At 43.6% G+C, this 24,744-nt stretch overlaps 1 protein-coding gene across 3 annotated transcripts in view; it reads right to left on the reverse strand.

The window, feature by feature from the left end:
• CACNB4 (calcium voltage-gated channel auxiliary subunit beta 4) overlaps positions 1–24,744 on the reverse strand; it is a 396,197-nt gene that overhangs the window by 72,815 nt on the left and 298,638 nt on the right. For all 3 annotated transcript variants that reach the window (XM_029605496.1, XM_029605493.1, XM_029605495.1), the window contains 4 exons: positions 22,096–22,172; positions 15,919–15,938; positions 15,548–15,628; positions 11,441–11,499 (listed from right to left, as the gene is read on the reverse strand). In XM_029605496.1, coding sequence (XP_029461356.1) covers positions 11,441–11,499; positions 15,548–15,628; positions 15,919–15,938; positions 22,096–22,172 — 237 coding nt within the window. The remainder of the gene's footprint in view (positions 1–11,440; positions 11,500–15,547; positions 15,629–15,918; positions 15,939–22,095; positions 22,173–24,744) is intronic.

Genomic DNA, 24,744 nt, shown 5'->3' on the forward strand with positions numbered 1-24,744 from the left:
CTGTGTGCAGGAAGATCACAACACTCCTGGTATTAATAGGGATAGGGCACTGTGTGCAGGAAGATCACAATACCCCTGGTATCAGTGTTAGGGCACAAGTTCTAGTCACATTGACTGATCACATTACTTGTTTTGTCAAGCTACCAACTGTTTCCATTTCCCATCCCACATATACTGTCAGTGGGAAGCTTGGTAACATGAATAAATAAGAGGGCAGCCAATAGGAATACATATTCATTCCTAAACTGACCTTAACTGACCTGAAAAGTGTCAAATTGTATCATTTTCAGTTAGTGCGCACTAACTCCCGTTAGTGCGCACTAATCGGAAAAAACGATTTTTAATGATTTTTTAACTAAAAAATCGTGCCTAACACGATTTTCTTGCCCTGCCACACGATTTCTATCGTTAAGACGATATGGAAAACGATTCACATCTCTAATATAGAGCCCTCTTGCTCACCTGAATCCAGGGAAGTCACATAGAGTACTATCTCACTCTTAAAATAACTTTAAAGGCTTCCCATCCTAGCCAGAATTAAATTCAAATTGCTCACTTGAACTTTAAAGGCTTCCCATCCTAGCCAGAATTAAATTCAAATTGCTCACTTGAACTTTCAAGGCCATAAGAGGGACAGGGCTTCCTTATCTAAGTGACAGGCTAGCCTGGCATGAACCTGGACATTGTTTAAGGTCCAATCAAGAGGCTTCTTTAGTTGTTCCATCTCAAAGCTCTTTTCCACGTGCCAGAATTTGATCCAGGGGCTTTCCTTCCTCAGCCCCCACTCTCTGGAATCAGCCTTGAGGCTAAAATCAATTTACAGTGCCTTCAGAGAAGGTCTAAATGCTTGTTTATTGCTGCATTGATATGTTTTCCCCCTCTTCTGTATTATTGTAAAATATGTGCAATAATTTTGTTATTATTATGCATAGTTTTGTGTCTCATATTGCATTGCTTTAACATTATACTGGTTTATGTTTGCCAGACATTTTTCAAGCATTGTATTGATGTTTTAACTGTACACCACTTTGTTGTAATATTGATAGGAAAAGTGGTTTATAAATTATTATTGTGGCTTGCCTTTAATATTTAAAAAAAAAGAAATAAGGGGGTTGTAGCAGCTGTATAAGTTATCCTATGAAAAAAACAAAATTCACATGATGATCTCCAAATTGATCAGCCTCCAAAGAGGATGAGCCTGAAAAGATATACAGGACTGTCAGCTAAGTGACATTATTTACAGACTGATTTTTTTCCCTTTTTTTTTTCTCATATTTTCAATACAATTAATAAAAAATGTCCCTTTGAAACAGGCAGGAAAGCACCAAAACATGGCCACAATTTTTTGTGTTTATATATTAATATAAAGGTTGTTTTCTGTTTTCTTTTCTTTTCCATTGGGCTTATGATAATTCATCTGGTTCCTTTAGAACCATAGATTATGAGAGATTTATTACATTTTTCTGGTTTTCTGTAGGCTTATGCATTTTCTGTTGTTTTGGCTTTTTTTTTTCACTTTCACCAGTTGGGCCATGCTTAGTAGTCTCCTCCACTCTTACTCAAAATATATATGATGTCATGGAGGGTAGAAGAATGCATAACCCAAAGCAGATACAGGTAGATTTTAAATCGGCCCCATGCATAAACCCCGGGGTTTACGCGCGTGGCTGGGCCTTATGTGCACCAGGCCAATTTTCAAACGGGCCCAGCCACGCATGTAAACCCCGATACACAATTATGTGCCGGGTCTTGTAAAGGGTGCAATCCGGGGGGGGGGGGGGGGGGGGGGGTAGGAAGGGGCAGTCTGGGGGGCGGGGCAGGGTTGGAGGTGGTCAGTACAGAGGCCATTTGCTGCTGTACTGGGGAAGGGAATCCTGGCATGCCCAAGGGAAGGGAAAGGTTTTAGAGGGTGGGGAAGAGAGGGGAAGGGGAAGGAAGGTTAGGGTAGGGAGTAGGGAAGTTCCCTCCCAATCTGCTCTTTAATTGGAGCAGACTGGGAGGGCGATGATTTATCGCTGTGCCGAAACTTGCATAATTCCTACCCCCCAGGCATGTGCAGCCCAAAGATTTTATAACATGCGCACGCCGCATGATAAAGAGGTCAGGTGAGAATGAAATAAATATCAAAAATATGTTCTGCAGTTAAAATCATGGTCAGGCTTGTAAGCCTCTAACCCCCAGTTACATTTCAGCTGAAATACTCATTACTCCTTTAGCCCTATTTTTTTTTTTTAACTCATAATGCAAAATTGTGGTTTTTAGCCTGGAAGTTTTCTTCTAATATTTTGGACTTCCAGCTCAAATCAGAACCAGCTTCTATTGGTTTTTAATGCTACAAGCCTTCCTTCGCAACTCTCTGGGGATTCCCCCCCCCCTAATTTATATCTCCCAACTTACCTAACCAGATCATTGTAGTGACAGTCCTTGGCTGGGGGGGGAGGGGAGGCATGCACCAAGGCTCCTCCCAGAATTCTACAATCATGGCCCCTAAATCCATCTACTAGATGTCATTGCATGATGACTGGGCCTCCCTCTCCTCAAGGGCTGTGAACACTATCTCTGCAGCATGCTCAGCCTAGGCCAACTCAGGAAGTGAAAGACCTGACCCAGGACTCAAACCCAGCTCCTCCATGTGACAATGCACAATACTGCCACTGAACCTGTAGGGAGATATCCCATGTTTAACCACTGAAAGCACCCAATATGAATCATAATAGCCAAAGAGAGATGCTGACAAGTATGCTGACAGGACAAAAACACGGTCTCAGCTGAAAAAAAACAAAACTTTGCCCAAATGAGAATTTTAACCAGAACTGAAGAATACTTATCAAGATCTGCTTGTTTGTAAGCTTCCGTGTAAATAAACCAAGGCAGGACAATGCAGCAACTTTAGCTCAAAAAGCAGAAGCCACTGTCTGGCCAAAGAATGTCGAAAGGACAGAAGTGCCCCCACCTATGGACGAAGGGTGAGCACTCTGAAATAGAGAAAAGGCTGACATGGCCAATAGCACTGGTCCAGATATGGCAGGTTCCCCCCCCCCCAACAAAAAGGGGAGGGGGAAGAGACCTGCAAAGATCCTTCACCCACTGCATGACAATGCACAAGCTTATGCATATTTATCTGCTGGAAATTATAAGATGGGGGCAAATAAGGAGATAAGGAAGAACAGTGGATCTGAAGCAGCCCCAGCACCCTCTGCTATCGAGGAGGGAGAAGACTAGATGTGGCCAGGAGACCTGAGAGAAGAAAGACCCTGCCTGGGATCTGACAGTGGCGCAGAATCTGAGACAGCCAGGAGCAGAGAGAAGCCTGGCAGCTCAGCCAGGACCAGACCGGGAAGCAAGCCTCCTCCTCAGATGGTTCTCCAGACCTCTAGCCAGATACTGCTTCACAGGTAATCAGAGGGAAATCGCCTGAAGTTGAGGTCTGGGATAGTAAGTTAGCCATAAATATTAATATATTAGGCAGGCTAAGGTTTATAGCATGTTTTAAACCTCTCATGGTACAGAACTTTCTTTAAAGTAAACTGGTACTCAGTAGCAAGGATGCTAGAGACATATGCTGTTATCTTCTAAATGCTAATCCTGCAAAATCTGATAAATAAAAGTCTAATTCTGTGGAGAAAAACATCTTTTCCTGAACTTAGTATCGTGCAGTGAGGTACGAGGGGAACCAGAAGTGCCCTATAACATACAAGGTTCTTGAACCCCTAAAACTTACCTACAAGCCACTAGACAGCCATGCAAAATGTTTCTCTCATAGGTCATGCACAATATCCTCACTCATGATTCCCTTCACACTGTTGAAACTGGCAAAATTAAGCCCTAATGACTTTTTACCTGTATGGAATTTAGTATTGTAAATTTCTAAGTGTGCTTTCTCTTAAAACTGGAACATTTCTGAATGTACAGACAGGGGTAATTTTAAAAAGGATTGACACTCATAAAACTGTGTTTTATACCTGTAAATGCACTATACAAATGCATATATTGTAATTGCTACAATATATGCCATTGAATTTTCCATAGGATATTCACGTTTAAGTGTACTTTACACATGTAAATGGATTTTTAAAATTGTTACTATATTGTGATATCTTATTTATTGACTTTAAGGTGTAACTCCTTTTAAAATTGCCCTTAAAACATGCTCCATCTATGTATTTATTTAGTTTATTTTTTATATTCCAATTTTCACACTTTTTTCAGCACTTCAAACCAGATTATATTCAGGTACTGGAGGTATTTCCCTATCCCCAGAGGGCTTACAATCTAAGGAGGTTATTTTCTAAACTTTTATTGCGTGCAAAAAGGGTCTTTTCGCGTGCGATAGGATGCAAATACGCTGGAGGGGAGGAGTCGGGGCGGGGAGGGGGGGGGGAGTCGGCCACGGCACCACTGCCGGCGATAATGTGAGGGACATTATCACCGGCAGTAGCACAGCGAATAGCACCACCTTTTATGGTGTTACTATTTGTGTGAAAGGCTGCAGCCGGCCGCACCGCGGCCAGTGAAATCACACCACCGTGATGCAAACGGCTGTGGCCTTTCGCAGGCCTGCCCCCCATCCCCTTTTTCGCTGGATCCAGCCCTAAGTTTGTACCTGAGGCAATGGCGGGTGAAGTGACTTGCCCAAGGTCACAAGGAGCGACAGTGGGATTATGATCACCACAATCCTAAAAATCTGGCCAAATTCAAGGTATCACAATTAAGTAGCCTTCTTAATATTTTGTCCCCACAAAATACTCATCACCTTAAAAAATATCTCCAATTTTCAGCTAAAAGAAGCACAAGTTATTAATAAATGGTTTATACGCAGTTTTTTTCCCCCTAAGGTTTGAATGCTTCTCCCTGAAATAAAACTCAGTTATACAGAAATAGACTTAAGGTTTCTAATTGCATAAATGACTGGGACCTGGGTTTGATTACTGGGCCTGACTGTTGCTCCCAGGACTCGGGATGCATGCATATCAAATTCACAAAGAAACCACGGTCCATGGCACTTGGCGGAGGACTGCCACCATGCTGGCTGGAGTAGGTGGGGGTGGGGGCGAGTGCTATAAAATGGGTTAAAAACCTGGGTAGCAATGGAGGCCATTTCTGATTCAGCTGGAAGCCCAAAGGAAGGAGGAGGAAACTGAAGGGCCAAAAATCCCAGAAAACCATGTAAATGACTAGAACTACATTTTTTAGGGATGCGTAAAGCACTTGAAATGCATGTGAAGGCAAGGCACAAGTAACTATGAAACTGGCTTCACCTCTTGGGCCCTTAGCAAGCCGAGCGTTCATACAAATTAATTTTTCGTACTTATAAACTGCCCTACTCTAGGGCAGTGAAAATTTTTTTTTTGTGCAGTTTGGCAGTGTGACTGTAGTTCAGAGAACAGAAGCTGCACCTAAGAAAACGCCACAGGCAAAAAGCAAAACTGCAGTCCCATGTGTTTACAAGAAACCATAAATGAAAATATATTGTTTGCATCTGCAATACGCTCCAAGATTTCTGCAAAAATGAACAAATGGAAAAGAAAAATACCTTCCTTTTCTCTCCCTAAAATCATAACAGGGAGGGTCCCTTTAAAAGAGCCTGATGTGCTTGTAAAATTGCCTGCACGATGTGTGGGGAGAAAGATGTGCGCGCAAGGTGAATGTGCGTATTTTTCCCCATGTATGAGTGAAGCGTTCGGAGTCTGGGCAGGGACTGGACTTGCATTCACGATTTAAATGTTACAAAGAATGCTCATAAATTCTGCCATAGAACCAACGTGTGCACATTAGGAGGTGTGAATGTGGGAGGGTAGTTAAATTTCTAAGCAAAAGTAAAAGCCGACCATCACTTTGAAAATTAGTGTAATGCCTGCAGGTAAAAGGATTCTCAGACTTTACACTGGCTGAAAACTACTCCCAGAATGTCACTAAGAGTACATTAAAGTAGATTTTCCATGTAATAACGTACTCGCTATTTAGATTTTAGAGGCTGCCTGTCCTACATTCAACCTGCAGTAGTCGTGTGAAGCACTTTTTCCTCCTGGTTTAAGGGCATTATTTTCCAGAAAACCCTGCATTAAGTGCCCAGTGGACTAAAGGGTCTTAAACAGGGTTTTGCAGGAGCAAATGCCTGCTTTCCTGGAGGCGGTAATGCACTGATGTTACTTCACTGGTAATGCAAGTCCCTTGTGCCACCCTTCAAGGTAAAATAAAGGGCCCCCTCCTATCTGAGTGGTTTCCGGCCCCTGCATCATTTGAGGAAGAGGGAAGGGAGGGGTCAGAGGCAGCTCCGGGGCAGGCCACCGGCGAGGCTGCAGTCCTACCGGACACCGACTTCTTTTTTTTATTTTTTTTCATAATGAAAATGAGGAAAACCAACAAAATTTTGGTTGTTTTTTCTTTCATTCTGGTTTGAAAACATTAATGCACATCCTTAATGTGTGTGCTCCCAGGACAGAAATACGCAGTCATTTATAAACTGTGCTTTTCCCATCTACTTACATGCACAAATAAATTCTGCAGACAATTCTGAAAGTTGGGATTTAAGAGGGCAATTAAAAAAAAAAAATTTACCAATTTACCCAGGTAAAAAGGCTGTCTGAAAAGTGCCCACCCTTAACCCAGCTAAAATATATGAAGTGCATGCAGAGATGCACAACTTTTACATAGGGGGCAACATTTCTGGAGGAGCATTTAGGTTGGAAAATGAAATAACGCATATGGATTGTACTTTCAAACCTATTGTGTAGTACTGACCGGGGGTGGGACAGGTCTGGGAGGAATTTAGGTTGAAGAACCAGGAGGGTCTCTGCCTGGGTGAACTGGTGGACTAAATGATAAAACTGCCAATTTCCTCAATGCACACAGTATATAAAATTGGCCTAGTTACGTGTGCAAATCAGGACTTATGCAAATGAGCTCTCGCTTATTTTCATGCATAAATTATATGCGTATATATGTTTAAAATAGGTGAGTAAAGTACACGTAACATAGTAATGACAGCAGAAAAAGACCAAATGGTCCATCCAGTCTGCCCAGCAAGTAGTAACTGCCACTCCGTGCAGGTTACTCCCAAGCCTTATGTTAAACCAAGCAATTGTCAAACCCACAACAAAATGACTGCTAGCAACATTTTTACAGGGAGAGCAGCCTTCTTGATAAGTCAGACAATGCTGCTTGAACGTGCTTTGCTTTTGGACTTGGCCATAGAAGCAGTCCTGTGCTGTTTCCCTAATGTCTGTGTATCAGTACCCCGGACCGTAAAACTCAGGGCCCAATATTGGCAGTCGTCTAATCCAAGATGCAATCACACCTTGAATATTGTATGCAGTTCTGGTTGCCCCCATCTGAAAGACACAGCAGAACCAGAAAACGTGCAGAGGAGAGCAAAAAAAAGATGATAAAAGGGATGGAACGGCTCCCCTATGATGAGAGGCTCCATAGGTGAGGGCTCGACATGCCAGCAGCCATGTTTAGAAATGTCACAGGCGAGTTCCCAGACATGTGATCAATGCATTGAAATATGTGGTTTCAATGCATGGAAATTATGTATCCACACATAGACCTACATATGCACGCATGCGCTGTAAACGTGCGCATTTCATAATATGCGTATATGGGATTGTGTGCGGTCATATACACGCATATATTGGTGTGCCTGTGCATGTTTCAAAGTTATCCTCCCCATGTTTGTTCTGGGATTTTTTCTTGTCTGCTCTGTAGTTAGCTGGCTATATTCTTTTGAGTATTACTGGTTAAGGTTAAACTTATCTGATTATTTTAAACCTAATCATGGATATTCAAAAGATGGCCTGTTAGATTTAAAGATATCCAGCTAAAGTTAGCCAGATAACTTTATTCAAGGATATTCAGAGGGGATGTTTATCCCATTGAATATCTGGGATATATCAGGCTAAACTTAGCTGGATAACTTATCTGTTAAGATGTTTTTAAAATATTGATCACTATGCAATTAAGAGACATGAGAAAATGCACATGACTGTAACTTCCAAATGAACCTGTTAAAATGTTAAGTTTTATAAAGAAATCAATAAAAAAAAATAATTGAAAAAAAAAAAAAGGAGGCTTTCCCATAGTAATTAATTCCTACTGCAATCAGCATTTCTCTGATCCTTCCTCTGCGGAAGAATCATTAGAAGATATGCAGACTCATGTGAAATGTAAATGGGAATGAAAATAAAAGATACACAACGTCCCTTGAGGCAGGAGGCAGAAGCAGAGAACGTCATGGTTTGAAAGAGGAACCATTAAGGGGAATGAGAACCTGGAGGACCCCATGGATATTTTCCTTTCCGTGTCTGTTGTTCTGCGTCATGGAATAGAGAATGTGCGTCTGCAGGCGACTTTTCATATGAAGTCTGTCGCTGTTGGTGTGCCGGTGAAGTGCTGCGTTACGTTCTCCTGTCGTGTTTGGGTTTGTCACTTGGTCCAGCTTACACAGTGCCTGTCCTCTCCTTCTATCCCTCTCTGCTGTTTGTGTGCATACATGTGCTGTGATATATGTTTTAACCTTTTTTCACATTTTTTGTGTCCTGAACCTATAAGTTTTTATGTGCATTTTTGTTATAATAAGATTAGTTAGGTTTCACTCTTGATGCAGGGAATTAGCCATTTGGGTGTCTGTTAGTATTTATTTGTCTTTATTTATTTCCCATTTATTCAGTTTTTTATACTATAATAATTTTTTATTTAAGTGATTGTTTAGCCATCAGATATTTTTATTTAAACTATTCAATGTTGGCCTTCCCTTTATATTTGTTTCTCTCTTTCTTGACAACCAACTTACAGTTTGCCTAATCTCTCCTGTCCATCTGTGCTGGGATACTGATTCCTTTTTGAGCTTTGGGTACAGTCCATTGTATGCAATGAAAGGTATGTGCTGTTTGTTTATTCCCTGGGTAGTGTCTGCCATGCTGTCTTTCATCTTTCCTGGTCACATTATGTGTCTTCTCTCTTCTGTACATCACTTGTTCATGACTCCTAATGTAACTGTAACCATCTGTCAGGATTCAACCAAGCTCTAGGTGGTCTGGGGTGACATTTCCATATCTTGTTACCAAGCAGGGACCTCAGCCTCAGGACAAGTAGAAACTGGTGACTGGGAAGGTGCAGTAGCACAGCACACCAGCAGACCAAAATAAACTATAACAGAATAATCATATATTAACACCGTAGGATATTGCTCTGCCCAAGAGCCCTCAAAACAGACTTTGCCACAACTGATGTTGTAACCCACTTCATCTACCTGAAACCAAGGGAAAAGCCATCTCTCAACCTTTTTATGGAACCTTAAATATTCTATTCCTTTTCAAATTTCCCAAGGCAGCTTATTCCACAGAGTAAGGGTTACTACTGAAAAATGTATGTGATCTTAACTGCATCTTTCTCACCACCTTAAGGAGAGCTGCCCAACTTTCTACTGTGCTGGCACCACACCATGGAGAGCTAAGTTGTCCCTGCTCCAGCCCCTCCCCTCCCTGTTCCTCCCTGTTGATGCAGGAGAGGAGGGCGTAAATCTGGAGCAGAAACATCAGAGCAGATAACAAGTGCTCTGCTCCCTTCTCCAGCCCCTCCCCTCATGTGTTTGATATAATGTTCGATTGTTCGATGTAATTTCCAACTTTGGTTTTATGTAAACCGACGTGATATGTACCAGTACATGAACATCGGTATATAAAAGCTTTTAAATAAATAAATAAATAAATAAATAAATAAATGTGTCACACCTCACATGCTGCCTGCAGCATCTGCTCCAGCCTCATTCCCTTCCCTCCCCTCCTGTGAGATCAAGGGGGAGGCTGAAGCAGAAACCGCAGATCAGAAAACAATTACTCTGCTCCCTTCTCCAGCCCCTGCCCTCCTTTTTTCCCTTCAAGGTCCTGAAAGTGAGGGCCTGGAGTAGTAAACGGCAGGGCTATCCCAGTGTATTTCTGTAGGGAAACCAGAGTTTCCAAGTATGGGGATCAGATGGTGCCTTCAAAATCTATCAGCGGGAACTGATAGATTAAATAAATTCAAACCTTCTTGTTTGAATTTTATATTATTTTACACTATCGTTACATGTTTGAATTAATAACCTGTCCTTTCTCTTCTCTCTCTGCCAAGTTCTAATCTCCCTGTTATTTGTAACTGCCTTTTTCCGCACCATTGTTTTAGTTTTGTTTACGATGCACACTTGTTTTAATGTGAACCAGCATGATGGGACTGCGTTCTCGAATGCCGGTATATAAAAACCCTAAATAAAAAATATAAACTGCCTACGCTGCCTGTGTGTTAATTTGGGCCTTTCTAGAACCGAGACAGGATTGCACTGCTAGGGGTTGGGGCTGGACCTGAAGCAAAGGTTGTCTGCTCTATGGGGACTTTTGGGGTGTTGATTTTTGCTTTAATGTAAAGGGTCCAAACTGCCCCATTTAATCGTATTCTTGCCTGGAAGTCATCGTTCCTCTGTGTGTGAACAGGGGAAACTGTCATGTAGCTAATGTGGACCAGTCGAAACAGAGGTGCAAAACAATATTTGCAGTGAAGACAACTAAAATGAGTGATTTCACGGATAAAGAAAATATTGTAAAAACAACATTAACATCAATTAATTTTTTCACCATAGAATTTAATAAGAACACAAATAAAACCGGCATTGAATAGCAAAACTCATATATATATTTGTTTTGGGTTTTTTGCAACTTCCCCTTCTTTCCTTTTTTAGCACTTTTGCCCGTACAAGGGCACGATAAGTCCATAGAAAACAAGCAGCTTACCCTGCTGTGGAATAAGCTTGCGTTTTTACTTCTCTCCTTGTTTAAAACAGTAAAACATTGCAGAACTAGGCTCCCTCAGCATGCATACATTTATACCCTAAAGTCCAGGCTGAACGGTTTTTTTTTCCCTAAATGCGAATTGTGCGGAATGCTCATGAAACAAAAGTTGTACTTTTTTTGCACATCTTTACCTTATCTAATCCAATGTGTGATGGATATGCTCTTGCAAGTGCAAGCTGCTTGCAAAAGGTCCGGGGAATTGTGGGAAACAGCTTTAATATGTTAAAAAAAATCATAAAAACCTAATGGTTGGTACAGGGATTATTATCACTTGCCGTGCGTACTCCTGAGGTACCGCACAGCACATAAAGGATATGGCATTCTTTCATTCTAGCTATGACAGGAATCTACAGTTATAATTCTGCTGAGTACACGCTTTTACGTAATGTACAACAGGTATGTATCCATGAATATAGATCTAAATCTTTCTTTTAATCTCTGCCACAAAAAAAAAAAATCCCTTTAGGAGATTTTCCATCAGTGTCTTTGTGCCCCTGGAGACGAGAGGCTGATTGAGATCTACCACCCACCCTCACCCCGTCCTGCACCGCCCCATCCAATCTATTGCTTGAAATCAAACCCTCACCCCCTGCAAAAAAATGTACTTTATTTCTCACCTCCCATCAAACCTGTGCTTCAGGAAGTCAAAAAGGGCTTTCTGCATCATGTCTGTCACCTTCCCAGAAGCGAGGGAGATTGAGCAAAGAGGAGCAACAGGAGAGAGAGAAAAGAAGGCAAAAGTGAGGAGGGAAAAAAAGGCAAAAGACAGAGAACGTTTCTAGCAAATAAAACCCTTAAAGTGGATGGCGTTCTTTCAAAGGCTCTAGGCCGTCGGCGCTTTTCTTACTTTACCACATTTGGATACGGTATTTAAATCCCCATTTGGAAAGAATCAATTAACACTCAGCAACACATTCATGCAAGATTTCCAGCTCTTATTCTTAAGGTGCTTTCAGCCTCTGGGAGACTTGTTGAAATGTGAGGAACATGCGAGGTGTCAGCTTTTCAAGGCACCTGACACACAGCGCTTTCTAAAATTGTAATGGCCTGCTATTAACTCACATCGTGACCAAGCCGCATGAAGACTACGTCTGCTCTAGATTGTGCTCGGAAGAAGTCTAGGTGGGATTTATGCATACAAAGAACCACCGTGGTTTAGTTTAATAATCCAAACACAACGCTTCTTTTACCCTGTATATTAATGCTATATTCATCAAAAAAAGGTACAATTCACTTCACGGGAAGCACAAATAGATTTCTCAAATATTGGTATGCTTATTAAGAAAAAGACCTAATATAATGCAATCTTAATTTTGGACAGAAGGTTAATGAATCATTATATGGGCTGCATACATAGAGTAGCACTTTAGAAAAAAAGCAATAGTTAGCACATTTGTAACCACTTCCTCCAATTTTTTCCATTTAAAATGTTAGCCCCATGCAAAACAGTGACAAAATAACACGAGGCCGATGTTAAAAACAAAAACAAAAAAAACTGAGCACCTAATTTTAGATACCTATTTTCAGCCACATTTAGAAGCCTAAGCTTTCAGCTGAAGATTCACCTAATTTTAGGGGCCTAAACTTAGGAAAGCAATTGATTTTTGGTTCCTAGGGGCCAGAGCCACCTTGGAAGGTGGCAGTAATGGTGTGTGTGTGTGGGGGGGGGGGGGGGGGGGGGGGGGGGGAGGGCAGGGAATGGTTTCCAAAGACCTCTCTTGGAAATTATGTAGTTTTGGGGAGAGGGAGATTTGAACCGCTCAGCCCGTTAATACAATAGGGTCTACTTTCACAGTGGCAGCCCACCCCTGGCCAAGGTGGGCTGCCACCGTGCGAGTAGAGCCTACATCACGGCATGATTTTTTTGTTGCACATTTCTGCTGTGATAAAAAATTGCACTGCAATATATTGTCAGGCAGGTGCGAAATACTGCAGGGACTCCCATGCAGTATTTGGCCCCCGCCCCTCAATAAAATATCGTGGCTTGCTCAATCTCTCTCTAACAGGGTCTATCATCATTTTGCGATAGGCCGTCATCGCACACAATGACGGCCTATCGCAATTCACGTATGCAAATTTAAAATGTACTATTAAGCAGGGAGGAGTTTGGGCGGGGTTTAGGGTCTGCCAGCCCTAGCGTGGGCAATTTCACGGAAAATAACTACACCTTTTCCCAGGGCGCTACAGGGGCAACAATGCCTAGCACAGCCGATATCACCGCGTTCAGTAACACAACACTGCGTGCGTCACCGTACGCTGCGATGCGGCCGGCTGCTCATTTGTCTCCCCACGCCCCTTTTTCTACTGCAGGCGATCACTTCGCTATAATTATAGCGAAGTGATAAATCTAGGTCTACGTTTGGTGCCTAATATTGAAAATCAGTGCTAACTTCCTAACTATTTCTCACTGCCCTAAGTGCCCCTGTGGCCACCGATTTTTTTATGCCCCTAAATTTACAGGCCTAGTGAAACTAGGATCTAAATTTAGGAACTCAGCCCTGGTAGATTTTTTAAAAGGACCAATCTGGGAGGCTAACTCTTAAAGTTAGGATCCTAAATCCTTTGAATTTCACTCCCTCTGCTTTACAAGGTAATGCTGGACTGATAAAAACAGGTAGTTTGACTGGAATTGAGTACTGTTCTCTACAATAAAAATATACACATGTGGGCAAAGTTGTTATAACATCTAACAAGCACGCTCCGATAACACTGCCCAGACTATTTCCTTTCACTGCATCACACTCTTTAGCAATTCTGATCAAGGGGAAAGGGGGAATGAAGTGCATGGCACCTGTATTAAAGCAATGGTGCAAATGTTTCACCACATTTATCAACCAAAAAAACTCCTTTATTTTCAATGGAGTAAACACTGGGGCAAAATTTTATTAAGAGAATCCCAAAGTTTTTAAAGGAAGCACATAATAATAATAATACAGAATGCAAATACGTGCTGAGGGGTGTTACAGCAGATGCTATTTTTTTTCATTTTCCGTGTAACTTTTAAACAAGTATGCTGGAGGCTTTTTTCTGAGAGCTTGAGGGTAGGGGGCTTTGCAGAGGTGGTGGTCACACAAAAATGCGTTTTCTGCTTACCATGTTCACTAGATTAAAACTGAAAATAATCTGAAGTGATGCGAGGAATCAGGAAAAGAAAAGAGCTTTAATGCGGAGAAGCTCCCCTGTGTCACTACAGAACTCTGTCTACATGCGTTTTACTTATTATTGATCAACTCTGAAGCCCAGAAAAATGATCACAGCAGATATTCAACTCAGAAGGGATTGCCAGACCTCCCAGCTGCTCAGCAGGTGACCCCCACTCCCCCTATTTCAATCCCTAGGTGCTACACACAGAGGTGTGGGTGTCCTGGTACATCAGGAGGGCAACTTTCAAACTGTGCACAGCAGCGAAAAGTCAGCGACGGGTACTTTCTATCCACCGACTTTACATCAATTTTACCTCAAAACTTTCCCTTTGAAAACTGGGTGGGGGGAAAAGTCTGTGCACAAATCTGCCCCTGCTATGTGTACGGGGGGGGGGGGGGGGGGGGTGCACCCCTCCCTGACCCCGCCCCTCAGGATCGCCTCCTTTCATGCGAGTCAAAGTACACGGGAACTGGCACCGCAAGCATACTTTTCATGCGCAGGAGCGTGTAGGCAATTTTCAAAGATCCCATTTTACCTGCGGAAATGCCTTTGAAAATTGCCCCTCGAGATTCTTTATGCTTATGGGGCTCCCAAGGGAAATGTGAATGCTTACTGGGCTCCTCTCCTTACATCCTACTCTGTTCACAGGCTGCTTTCTTGCTGGCACGGGCGTCTCCGCACATTGCAAAGCAAGACGACTGTAAAGGAGGTGCGTCTGCCCAAACGCATACTTTATTTAGACATGTGCTGCAGTGTGCGAACAAACTCCTAGGATCTGCTTGACAACAGACCAATGGCTAAAGCATAATCAAGCTTTATCGCACTTAAACTAATCAGCCAAATGCACGGCACTGCAGTGCAGTTTATAAAGTAATGATGCCTAATGTCTGCTTCCTGATCACTGCTGAAGATTTTTGCATTGCATTATTGAAACCAAGAAGCAGTTCCAGTCACATGGCCTGGCCCCCAGGTTTCTCTGGCTGGCACGTGTTCACGCTGTCCTGTCCTTGATCTCACTTCTTTTAGCCCACTAACATTCAGCTGGGATTTAGCATGTCCTTGTAGAGCGCCAGGAAACAAGAGATCAACGAATACCACTCGCTCCATGCCACAGTTTTGTGGATTCCTCCCAAGCTCTGCTGAATGCAATGCATCTCTACAAAGCTTAGGAGAGGAAAAAGATCATCTGTAAAATTAAATTTAAATCTCTATAGTAAAAATTAAGGAAGATTTTCAGTGATTTTAGAAAGATATGGGGGCAGATATTGGTGCAAAACTGCTTCAAATGTATCAATGAAAATGTCCTTTTTTAGTACTTAGTAGAGCATATAGCAGCAAAAAAAAACCAGAGCAATTTTGGAAGCTCAACAAAACTTTGATCCATCTCCTCCTAGTCATGGTGCAGCAGGGCCATATGTAATGCTCCATACATCCTGCATTCTCACAGTTAATAACTGGAATACCTTAGCGCAGACTGGGTGAGTGAATCCACCAGCGTCTGGTTACATTGGAAAGGCAATACTGAATTATCACACTGGCGAGGAAGCAACACACGGTTACACACAAACTAAGTTTTCTACCTCATAACCTTTCAGCGAAGGACCCACTAATACAACAGGCCTCATGGATGGCACCACGTCATAAGGAGGAACGTGTTCTGTCTGAAAGAATAAAATACCATGTCAGCAAAATCAACACAACATCAGCTCTGCAACTTATAGGGCAGGGCAGGGGCTTGCCAAGTCTGACCTGGAGACCCCACAGCTAATCAGATTTTCAGGACATCCACAAGGAATATGCATGCGACACATCGGCGTGTGCAAGTTTATCTCAGGCAAACTCACTGAGGATATCCTGAAAACCTGAGAAGCTAGGAGGCTCCCAGGACAGGTTTGGGAAGTCCTGTGGTGGTAGGGGGGATAGGAAAACCCAAGAAGCAGATAAAACTTACCACTTTTTGCTTCTGTTTTGCTAAAATTAAAAAGAAAAAAGAAATATTTAAAATATTACAAGTCCAAATACAGCGATTGGTCTGATTTTATAGTAAAAGATTCGCAAGAAGCTAATGCAGAGTTGATATTTTATTTTAATCTCCTGGAAACTCAGAGTAATAATAAAATCATGCCCCTTTTTTTTTTTTTTGGGGTCAGGTCTTTATTTCAGGCAATTCCACATTTCTTATCAGCCACTTCAGTTCTGCTTTAAATACACACTGAGGGAAATAAATGAAAACTGTTATTTCCCATTAATGTTTTAACCAACTAAATAGCACTATCCTTTTAGAAAGGTTACAAAGTCCTAACCTCAAGTACAAAAAACCCTCTTCTCTCCTTCAACGATCACTCCCAGAAAAAGCTACATTTCTCTTGCAGTGGGGCACAGTAAAATAGTTTACATTTTCCCATGCTACAGTGCTTTTTTTTTTTTTTTCCAGAACAGAGCAGCACATCAAACTAAGGGTCAAATTCATTAAGGCTTTTCTCCCATTCTGGGACTATGGGGAAAACCCTTAGTGAATCAGGTACTTAGGTTGAAATGGCCTCAGCAAGTGCAGAACACTACAATATAACTCCTTACTCCTTTGGAGATGGAAAAATAAGACTTTGGGGTTGATTTACTAACGCAGAGTTTTCCAATATTTTCAAAACGTTGTGTGGCACATCATCCTCCACCAAGCAGGCACTGCGGACTTGGAGAGAACTCATATGGCCAAAAGAAGAGCAGAGAGAGAGAGCACTGAAAGCCTCGCCAGTCTCTCCTCCAAATTTTAAAACAAAGCACACGAGAAGGGACAGAGACGTACATGGACCTGTCACAATGGACCAGCTCCCTCTACGTACAACTGTCGGGGAAAGGAGATGTCAGTGTGATATGGGCAGAGGGCCCAGTGAGTTACCTTGGCTGCTGCATGTGGCTGCCAGAGCGTCTCCACTGCTGCTGCTCTCAACACTCACAGTGAGTAACGTCCCATGCCAAGCGTATACTCTCTGTGCTTCATTCAGCTTGGGAATACGACAGAGGCTGGAAGGGCTGGAAGGAGGAGGCTCAGGACAGGGAAGATGAGGAGGTGCTAAGTGCAAAGTGTGTGCTGCACAAAGCAGGGTCCACCTAGCTATACCCTGCCTGCTGCTCATTAATTACCACACTCTGGTGCTCATTTGGCCTAGGTCCAAGCTTAGGCCACAATCTTGGGTCCTGGGCTCCATTGTGGGATTGCCTTCGAATTTTGGAGGTCGGGGGGGCCAATGCGATTTTTCAGATATTGGGGGATGGGAAGAGGGCAGGTAAGGGGGAGTACTATACCCAATGATTTTAGATTACTAGTGGAGTAGGGGGGGGGGGGTGTGCCAGTGTCAGCCATGATGTCTTTGGAAGGGGGAGGTGAGGGGAGACACTATTTATTGATGACAGGGTTGACAAGCTGGAAGGCCAGGCCCGGTGGCACTATTATCTCTTTATTTTAAACATTTCAAGGAGTTGGAGGGAGGGGGCCTGGCCAGCGGGTGGGTTGATACTTTTGTGGTGGGGGAGTTGGGGGGGGGGGTGAATAGATCTGGTAGGCCTGCTAATTTTTTTTATTTTTTTTTAAAGGAACATTACCTTAACCAGATATGAAGCTATCCAATTAAGTAGCTAGTTATTAAACCATACAAGGCCGGATAACTTTAGGCCTAACTGGCTGTATTCATAGATGGCTGGTCAGGGTTAAAGTTATCCTGCTCTGTATAGCCGGGTAACTTTAGGATATTATATTCAGCACGTTGTTCATCCTGCTAAATATACAGGACAAGTTATCCAGCTTACTTTAGCTGGATAACTGGTCTACTAAATGGCCTACAGAATATTACCCCCCTCCCCCTGCCGTGTTCATGCACATTAACAGCTAATGCAAACACACTTTAGTACTTCAGTCTCTAAATCTGTTCAGTGATTTCAGGGCTTTTTTCCAGATACTATGCAGTTTTACTTCCATATCCAACTCCCTATAGGATTTATCAGGGAGAATCTCTAGTGGTATGAACTCCTAGATAGCCTCTGCAGGGGGTCATGGCACAGATGGAGAAGGCACTAATCTAATGCACATCAAACCCCAACTTTAAGGGAAAAATAATGAATTACTAATATCTTTATCGCCTAACTTTTTGACATGCTATTTTAAGTGTAAGCGCACTAGTGGAGAGCACGATAATGTAATTGTTTTCAAGTCTAGTAGAAAGAGCAAAAACCAAAAATGCTAATCCTAGCAGAAAAGTTTCTGAGCTACAAATTATTTTCAGTCAAGAAATTGTGCGAGACTCCCTGAATAAATGTCTACTCTTGATAATGAGCGGACTCTCATTCTAGAGAGAGTACTGGATGCAACAGTCCTCAGTTCAGGATTGGAGCAGAAATTATAGAAAGGTTGACTTCGAACTGAAGAAAAGAATTAAACTATGTTATTACTTATAAATAGGTGACTTAGATGTCATTAAATAATCAAAGGATTTGCTAAAATGTCCTCTTGGAAGTGAAGAGTGCTGGTTAGCTATATTCCTGCCTTGATGGCTAGTTTAGGAGATGGTAAAATTAGTTCTTACCTGATAATTTCCTTTCCTTTAGGCCAGTCAGCCCAGTACAGACAAATGGGTTATACCTACTGACCAGTAAATGGGGAGAGAGAGAGAGCAACAGGCTCACTGTTATTAGCATGGATGTCTACAGAGTGACACCAGCCTGCCAGTATTTCCTGTAACAAATTAACTGTGGACAAGCTGAATTTAAACTAATTACACAACCCGAGATTCCGGAAATTATACGCTTTTTTTTTTTTACATCACTGAACTTCCAGAAGAGTAAGAATGCTAAAACACAGTAACACACAAATAATGAAAAGAGAAAAAACACTCACCTGCTCTTCACCATCATCTTAAGATGAAACTGAAATTGCAGAAATGTGCAAATTTGGCAGGACAGGGAGGGTCCTGGTTGGGTCTGACTGACTGGACTAAAGGAAAGGAAATTATCAGATAAGAACTAATTTCACCTTCCTCTTCATCTAGTCAGACCAGTTCAGATGAATGGGATGCACCCAAGCTATTTGACATTAGGGCGGGATGCTGCCAAGCCCAATCTCAACACCTCAGAGGCAACGGAAGCATCCTCCCTGACGACCTCCACATCAAGAGATAATGCTTTTAGCCCACATAGTGGCCTGAGCACTCGTGAAATGAGCCCTCACCTGTCTATGGAGGGAAAAACTGGAATGTACATAAGCCGCCATGATGACATCCTTAATCCAGTGAGCTATCGTAGCACCTGTCCTTCTTCGGAATTACAAAATAAATGGAGTACCAACCCAGATGATCCTGTCCCTTTGAAATTGGAATGACCACTTTTGAGACAATAAGTCTTCCCAGAGTCACTTTTACTGTTTCCTTCTTTTTGCTGGAATTTCAAGGAAAAATCATAAACCGTCTGTAATGTGCCAGAAGAATTCCAGAATATAACCCTCTCAGATGATGTCCAACACCCACTGATCAGTAGTAACTTGGGCCCATCTCTGAAAAAACTGAGATAGATGGCTGCCTGTCTGTGGAAGTGGAGATAGAGCCCCCAAGGACCCAATATGGAGTCTGAGAGGATCCTGCTTCTGAGAAATCTTCCTTACCTCCCCTTTTAGATTATAAGGACTGTTATCTGGATAAACTGACTGTCCTTTGTTCTTGTACCACCTCGAGTCTCAAAGTCTACTGCAATACAGAAAAGACAGAGAAGACATTTTAACCCTGTCATCTGGGCGTCCCCCTAAGCTTTTGCTTTTTTCTCAAGATCCTCCCCAAACCCTCTCCCTTTAAAGGCGAGCTTCATTATGTTAGTCTTTGAAACAGAGTCTGCTGACCAATTCTCTAGCCAGAGAAGCTTTCTTGCAAACCCCTCCCCCCCACCCCAGACGAAGAAAGCATCAAATCAAACAGGCGTCAGCTAACTATGCTGCTCCAGATTCCAACTGAGAGTTGTTCTCTAAATTGCCATCCTGCGCATGCTGCACCATAAGTAATCCAGACCTCATCACAATATAGTTGCAGGCTGCAATCTGTAGGACCATGCTGACCGCCTCAAAGGCCTGCTTAGGAACCAACTCTATCTTCCTGCCCTGAGAAACTTTAAGGGGAGCAGTGCCTTCCACAGGAATAGTCGTCCGCTTAGTCACTGAGCAGACCAATATATTCACCCTCACTTTGGACAGGATCTAAGGGATATAATTTGGCCAGTGCACAACCTCCTTTAAAATTGCCTCTGGATACGCGCACCCCAGATCAATCAGATTCTGGACCACCATATGGAGCAGAAAACATTTAGAAGACTTCTTAATACTGATCGTAATAAGGTCCTCAGTGGTACTGGACATCTCATCCTTTTTTACCTCTGCAATACCCAGAGTACATATGGAATGGGAATTAAGAGATGCTAACTCTTCTTTGTGAAAGAGATGGAACACTGAGGTATCATCCACATCTTTTGGAGGACATTCCCCCTTTCTCCAGGTCATCTTCACTATTCCCTTGAGGCAGCCTCCATTCTCATAGCCTTTTCTGCCATTGGCCTCCTTTTTTCCTTGGCCCCAGCAGGAACTGAAGGCAAGGGGAGCTCAAAGACAGGGCCCTGACCTATTTCCTGCCCCATACAAAAAGCTGGCAGCCCTTTAACCATTCCCTGGAAATGGTAGCCCAGGGCAATGAGGAAACACTGAACTTAGTAGCAGTCTGAAGTGCAGCAGCATCTGGTGCAGCCGATGGAGGCGCCCACGTGGCCTCTCCCACATGCCCAACAGGGCTTAGGGAAGGGGGCTCAAATTCTTTTTCACTGCTCCATGGCCTCCAGAGCTCCTTCCAGCCCCTGGGCCTCAGCAGAAAAAAGCTGTAATGCTGCATCTGGAGCCGTGGACCCCCCAAGCGGCTATGAATTTGGTGCTTCAGAGCTCTCCCCAAGCCGTCTGACTATCAAGTCAATGTTTGCCATCTCCCCCCCACCTGTATCTTTCTCAGGCTACAAGCGCTTAACAACGCAGCATGCTGCCTGCACTCAGCCACACCTTCCCTGCCATGTGCAACTCACAGTCATTGAGTAAAAGAAAACCTTCACTCTTCTCCAAATCGGTCACTCGCCCAGGCACAATCCCTATTGAAGGCAGAAATCTCGATAAGCACCGCCTTGGGGTCACAGGAAGCTCTACTTGCTTCTGGTTTTTCTTTTCTTTTTTACTTACAAACAGCCCCGACTTAAAGAAGCAGCACCAGAAATTGTGGGGAAGAGCCTAGATGACAGCAAGGATGGAATACAGAAGGTGGAGAAACAAAAAATAGGGAAAGGGTGGCCTACTGGACCCCCTGTGGACCCGCCTTGCTCAAGTGAGGGAGGGAGCACAAGGCTTTCACCTCAGGAGCTAATCCACCCAATTATTTTTGAATGACTAAGAATCTTGTTCATCTGAGGGAGGGAAGAAATTCTTTCAACTCAAGAGTCTTTATCAAAATTCCTTTGCAGCTTACCAGATCATTGTCCATAGTATGGGAAGCTTGCCTACCATCTGCTGGAGGCAGAGAATACTGGTAGGCTGGCGACAATACAGATGACATCAGTGATTGACATCAGTGATGACGTCAGTGAGCCTATTGATCTCTGTCTCCATCTGCTGTTCGGTGGGCATAACCCATTTGTTAGAACTGGTCTGACTGGATGAAGAGGAGCTTAGATTACTCTGCAAGGTTATAGCTACACAAAATGATATACTGTCTACAGGCCACACAATATCCTTACTGAGTAAAGCCCCAATAATGAATGAGTTCAGGCATCACTTCTTATTGGTACCACTCAGACCCAAGCTATTTGTTTCACAAACATTTGCAAAGTTAATGTTTCAGTAATCTCACTTTCAAATCTAGAAATTATTTGGGAAGAATATTTAATCGTCTTGAAAATCTGTTCATTAACTGTTAAACCATATTGATCCAGTTAACATTTTAGTTCGAAGAATGGGAAGCACCATCACTGCAAATTTCTTTTGTGTGCATGTTTCTCTGCTGTTCTGCTTCCCATGATACTGTATAATTCTTCAATAAAAAAAAAAAAAAAAAAAAGTAGAGCTCACCAGCAGAAGGCGGTGTGGCTCGGAAAGTGCCGGACACCATTTCTCCAAGACTCGAAGAAGAATTTCCACTCGATTTCCTATGGAGTTTAAAAGAATGAACATTGACACACAATATTCTTAGCACATACCAGGCCTGCAGCTGACATCAAGTGAATAATTGTTTTGTTGGCCCGATTTTAAGTTCCTGGCCTGGAGCGTATCCTTAACACAGAACTTCATGTATTATAGAAAGTGAACTGGCCAATCAGACTTCTCTGATGTGTAAATCCCCACAAGCTCTAATTGGGCTGAATCGTTCAATTTCTGACTGTTCATTGGGACACAGCAGCTACTGTAGCTATTAATGACAACACTGCGGATTTTGAGGAGAGGTTCTTCAGTCTTTAAACTGCATGCCTAAGTGATCAATTCTATTACAGATGTTTCCTGTTTCTAATGGGACTAGCTAAAGGAGTAGAGGCATTTCTGAAGTAGTGAAATAAATGCATTGTATATGTTTTAATCTCGAGAACAGTGGATACCAACCTGTGATCTGCAGAACCCTAGGGGTCTCCCAGACCATCAGGGGGGTGCAAGGGAAGTGCAGCTGCTCATGCTGCCTCTGTGAGGAGAAGACAGGAGGGCAGGAAATCCCCCACATCAAGATCCCGGTCCAGCCTGCTAAGAAGAGGAAGGAGCAAAGCTAACAGCTGCCAGGAGCCCAGTCGATGCCAAGTAAAGAAGAAAAGAAGAGCCACCGCTGAAAGCCCAGCTCTGCCACGAGGAGAGGCCTGAAAGGGTGCAGCAGCTCGCCCTCAGGCTAAGAAGGGGAAGGGGAAGGGGCAGGGCTCCAAGGAAAGAAGAGGCCGGCTGCTGCTGAAAACCTGGTCCCGCCAGAAGGAGAGGCCTGGAATGCGTGGAAAGCACAGCCCACACTAAGAAAGGAGGAGCAGAGCACCAAGAAGAGAAGAGGAGAAGGGCTGCCCCTGAGAGCCCGGTCCTGTGCTGAGTAGAGGCCTAGAGGAGTGCCAAAAATAGTTTCTGCACAGATGGTCAGCTAGTCTGGTCCCCACAGGCCTGACAAACTGAGGGAGAAAGTAAATAATAACTTTACTATGAGAATGCGGGGGGGGGGGGGGGGGGGGGGGGGGGAGGCATCAGCAACACTAGATGGGGCCATAGGGGGAGGGCAAGAGGATGAGGATGGGGAGAGGGACCACATGGGGCAGAGGAGGGAAAGCACATTACAAGAGATCATGGGGGAGGACAGGAAGAGGGAAAAGGGGCAGGAGGGTAGGTACTAGGGAAGGGGCAGAGAGGGTAGCACTCAGGAAGGGGCCCTTGGTGAGGTGAAGAGGGACAGGAGGAAAGGGGCCATGAAGGGGGCAGGCAGGAGGGAGAGGACTAGGGACACAGAACAGGAGGGAAGGCACTTGGGAAGGAGCCATGGATGAGAGGAAGCTGGGCAAGAGGGAAGGGGCCATCGGGGGAGGCAGGAGAAAAGGCACTTAAGGAAGGGGCCAAGGAGAGAGGAGCCACATTTAGGAAGGAGCCATGGGAGAAAGCCTGGGAGGATATTCTTTTAAAAAAGCATGTTGGGGGAGGTGGGAGGTGGGGGAGGTGGGAGGAGAAGGAAATCTGTACACCGAACCTCTCTCTCCAGCTCTTCCTTTTAGTGATGTGGGCTTGTCTAAAACATCCCTTCTTCCTCTTTCCCCAACACACTCTCTCGCTCTCTCTCTATGTAGTCCATACCAACCAGGCCCCCTCTCTCCCGCCACCAGTCCATCCCAGCCAGTCTTTCTCGCTCCTTTCACCAGTTTCTCTCCTCTCTCAGTCCATCCCCACCAGTTTCTCTCCCTCTGTCAGTCCATCTCCGCCAGTTTCTCTCCCAGTCTGTACACCCTCCGACTTAATATCATGGCGATATTAAGTCGGAGGTCCCAAAAGTAAAAATAATTAAAAATAAAAAAATGTATAATCAGCTCGCAGCTTGAAAACCGGACGCTCAATTTTGCCGGCGTCCGGTTTCCAAAAAGCAATTACCCCTTACTGAATAAGGGGTAAAGCTAGCGCGTCGAAAATGCGTGGCCAACTCCCCTGAAACTAATAGCGCCCGCAACATGCAAATGCATGTTGATGGCCCTATTAGTTATTCCCGTGCGATTCAGTAAGTAAAATGTGCAGCTAAGCCGCACATCTTACTTTCAGAAATTAGCGCCTACCCAAAGGTAGGCGTTAATTTCTGCCGGCAACGGGAAGTGCACAGAAAAGCAGTAAAAACTGCTTTTCTGTACACCCTCCGACTTAATATCATGGCGATATTAAGTCAGAGGTCCCAAAAGTAAAAAATAATTTAAAATAATTAAAAAAAAAAAAAGTATAATCAGCTCGCAGCTTGCGGGTTGAAAACCGGACGCTCAATTTTGCCGGTGTCCAGTTTCCGAACCTGTGGCTGTCAGTGGGTTTGAGAACCGACGCCAGCAAAATTGAGCGTCAGCTGTCAAACTCGCTGACAGCCGCTGCTCCTGTCAAAAAAGAGGCGCTAGGGACGCGCTAGTGTCCCTAGCGCCTCTTTTTACCGCGGGCCCTGAATAAGGGGTAAAGCTAGCACGTCGAAAATGCGCGTCCAAATGTGGGTTAACAGTGTGCTCCACTGTATCGGCCTGT

This window comes from Rhinatrema bivittatum, chromosome 6 (genome assembly GCF_901001135.1).
Source record: "Rhinatrema bivittatum chromosome 6, aRhiBiv1.1, whole genome shotgun sequence".
NCBI classification, from domain to species: Eukaryota; Metazoa; Chordata; class Amphibia; order Gymnophiona; family Rhinatrematidae; genus Rhinatrema; species Rhinatrema bivittatum.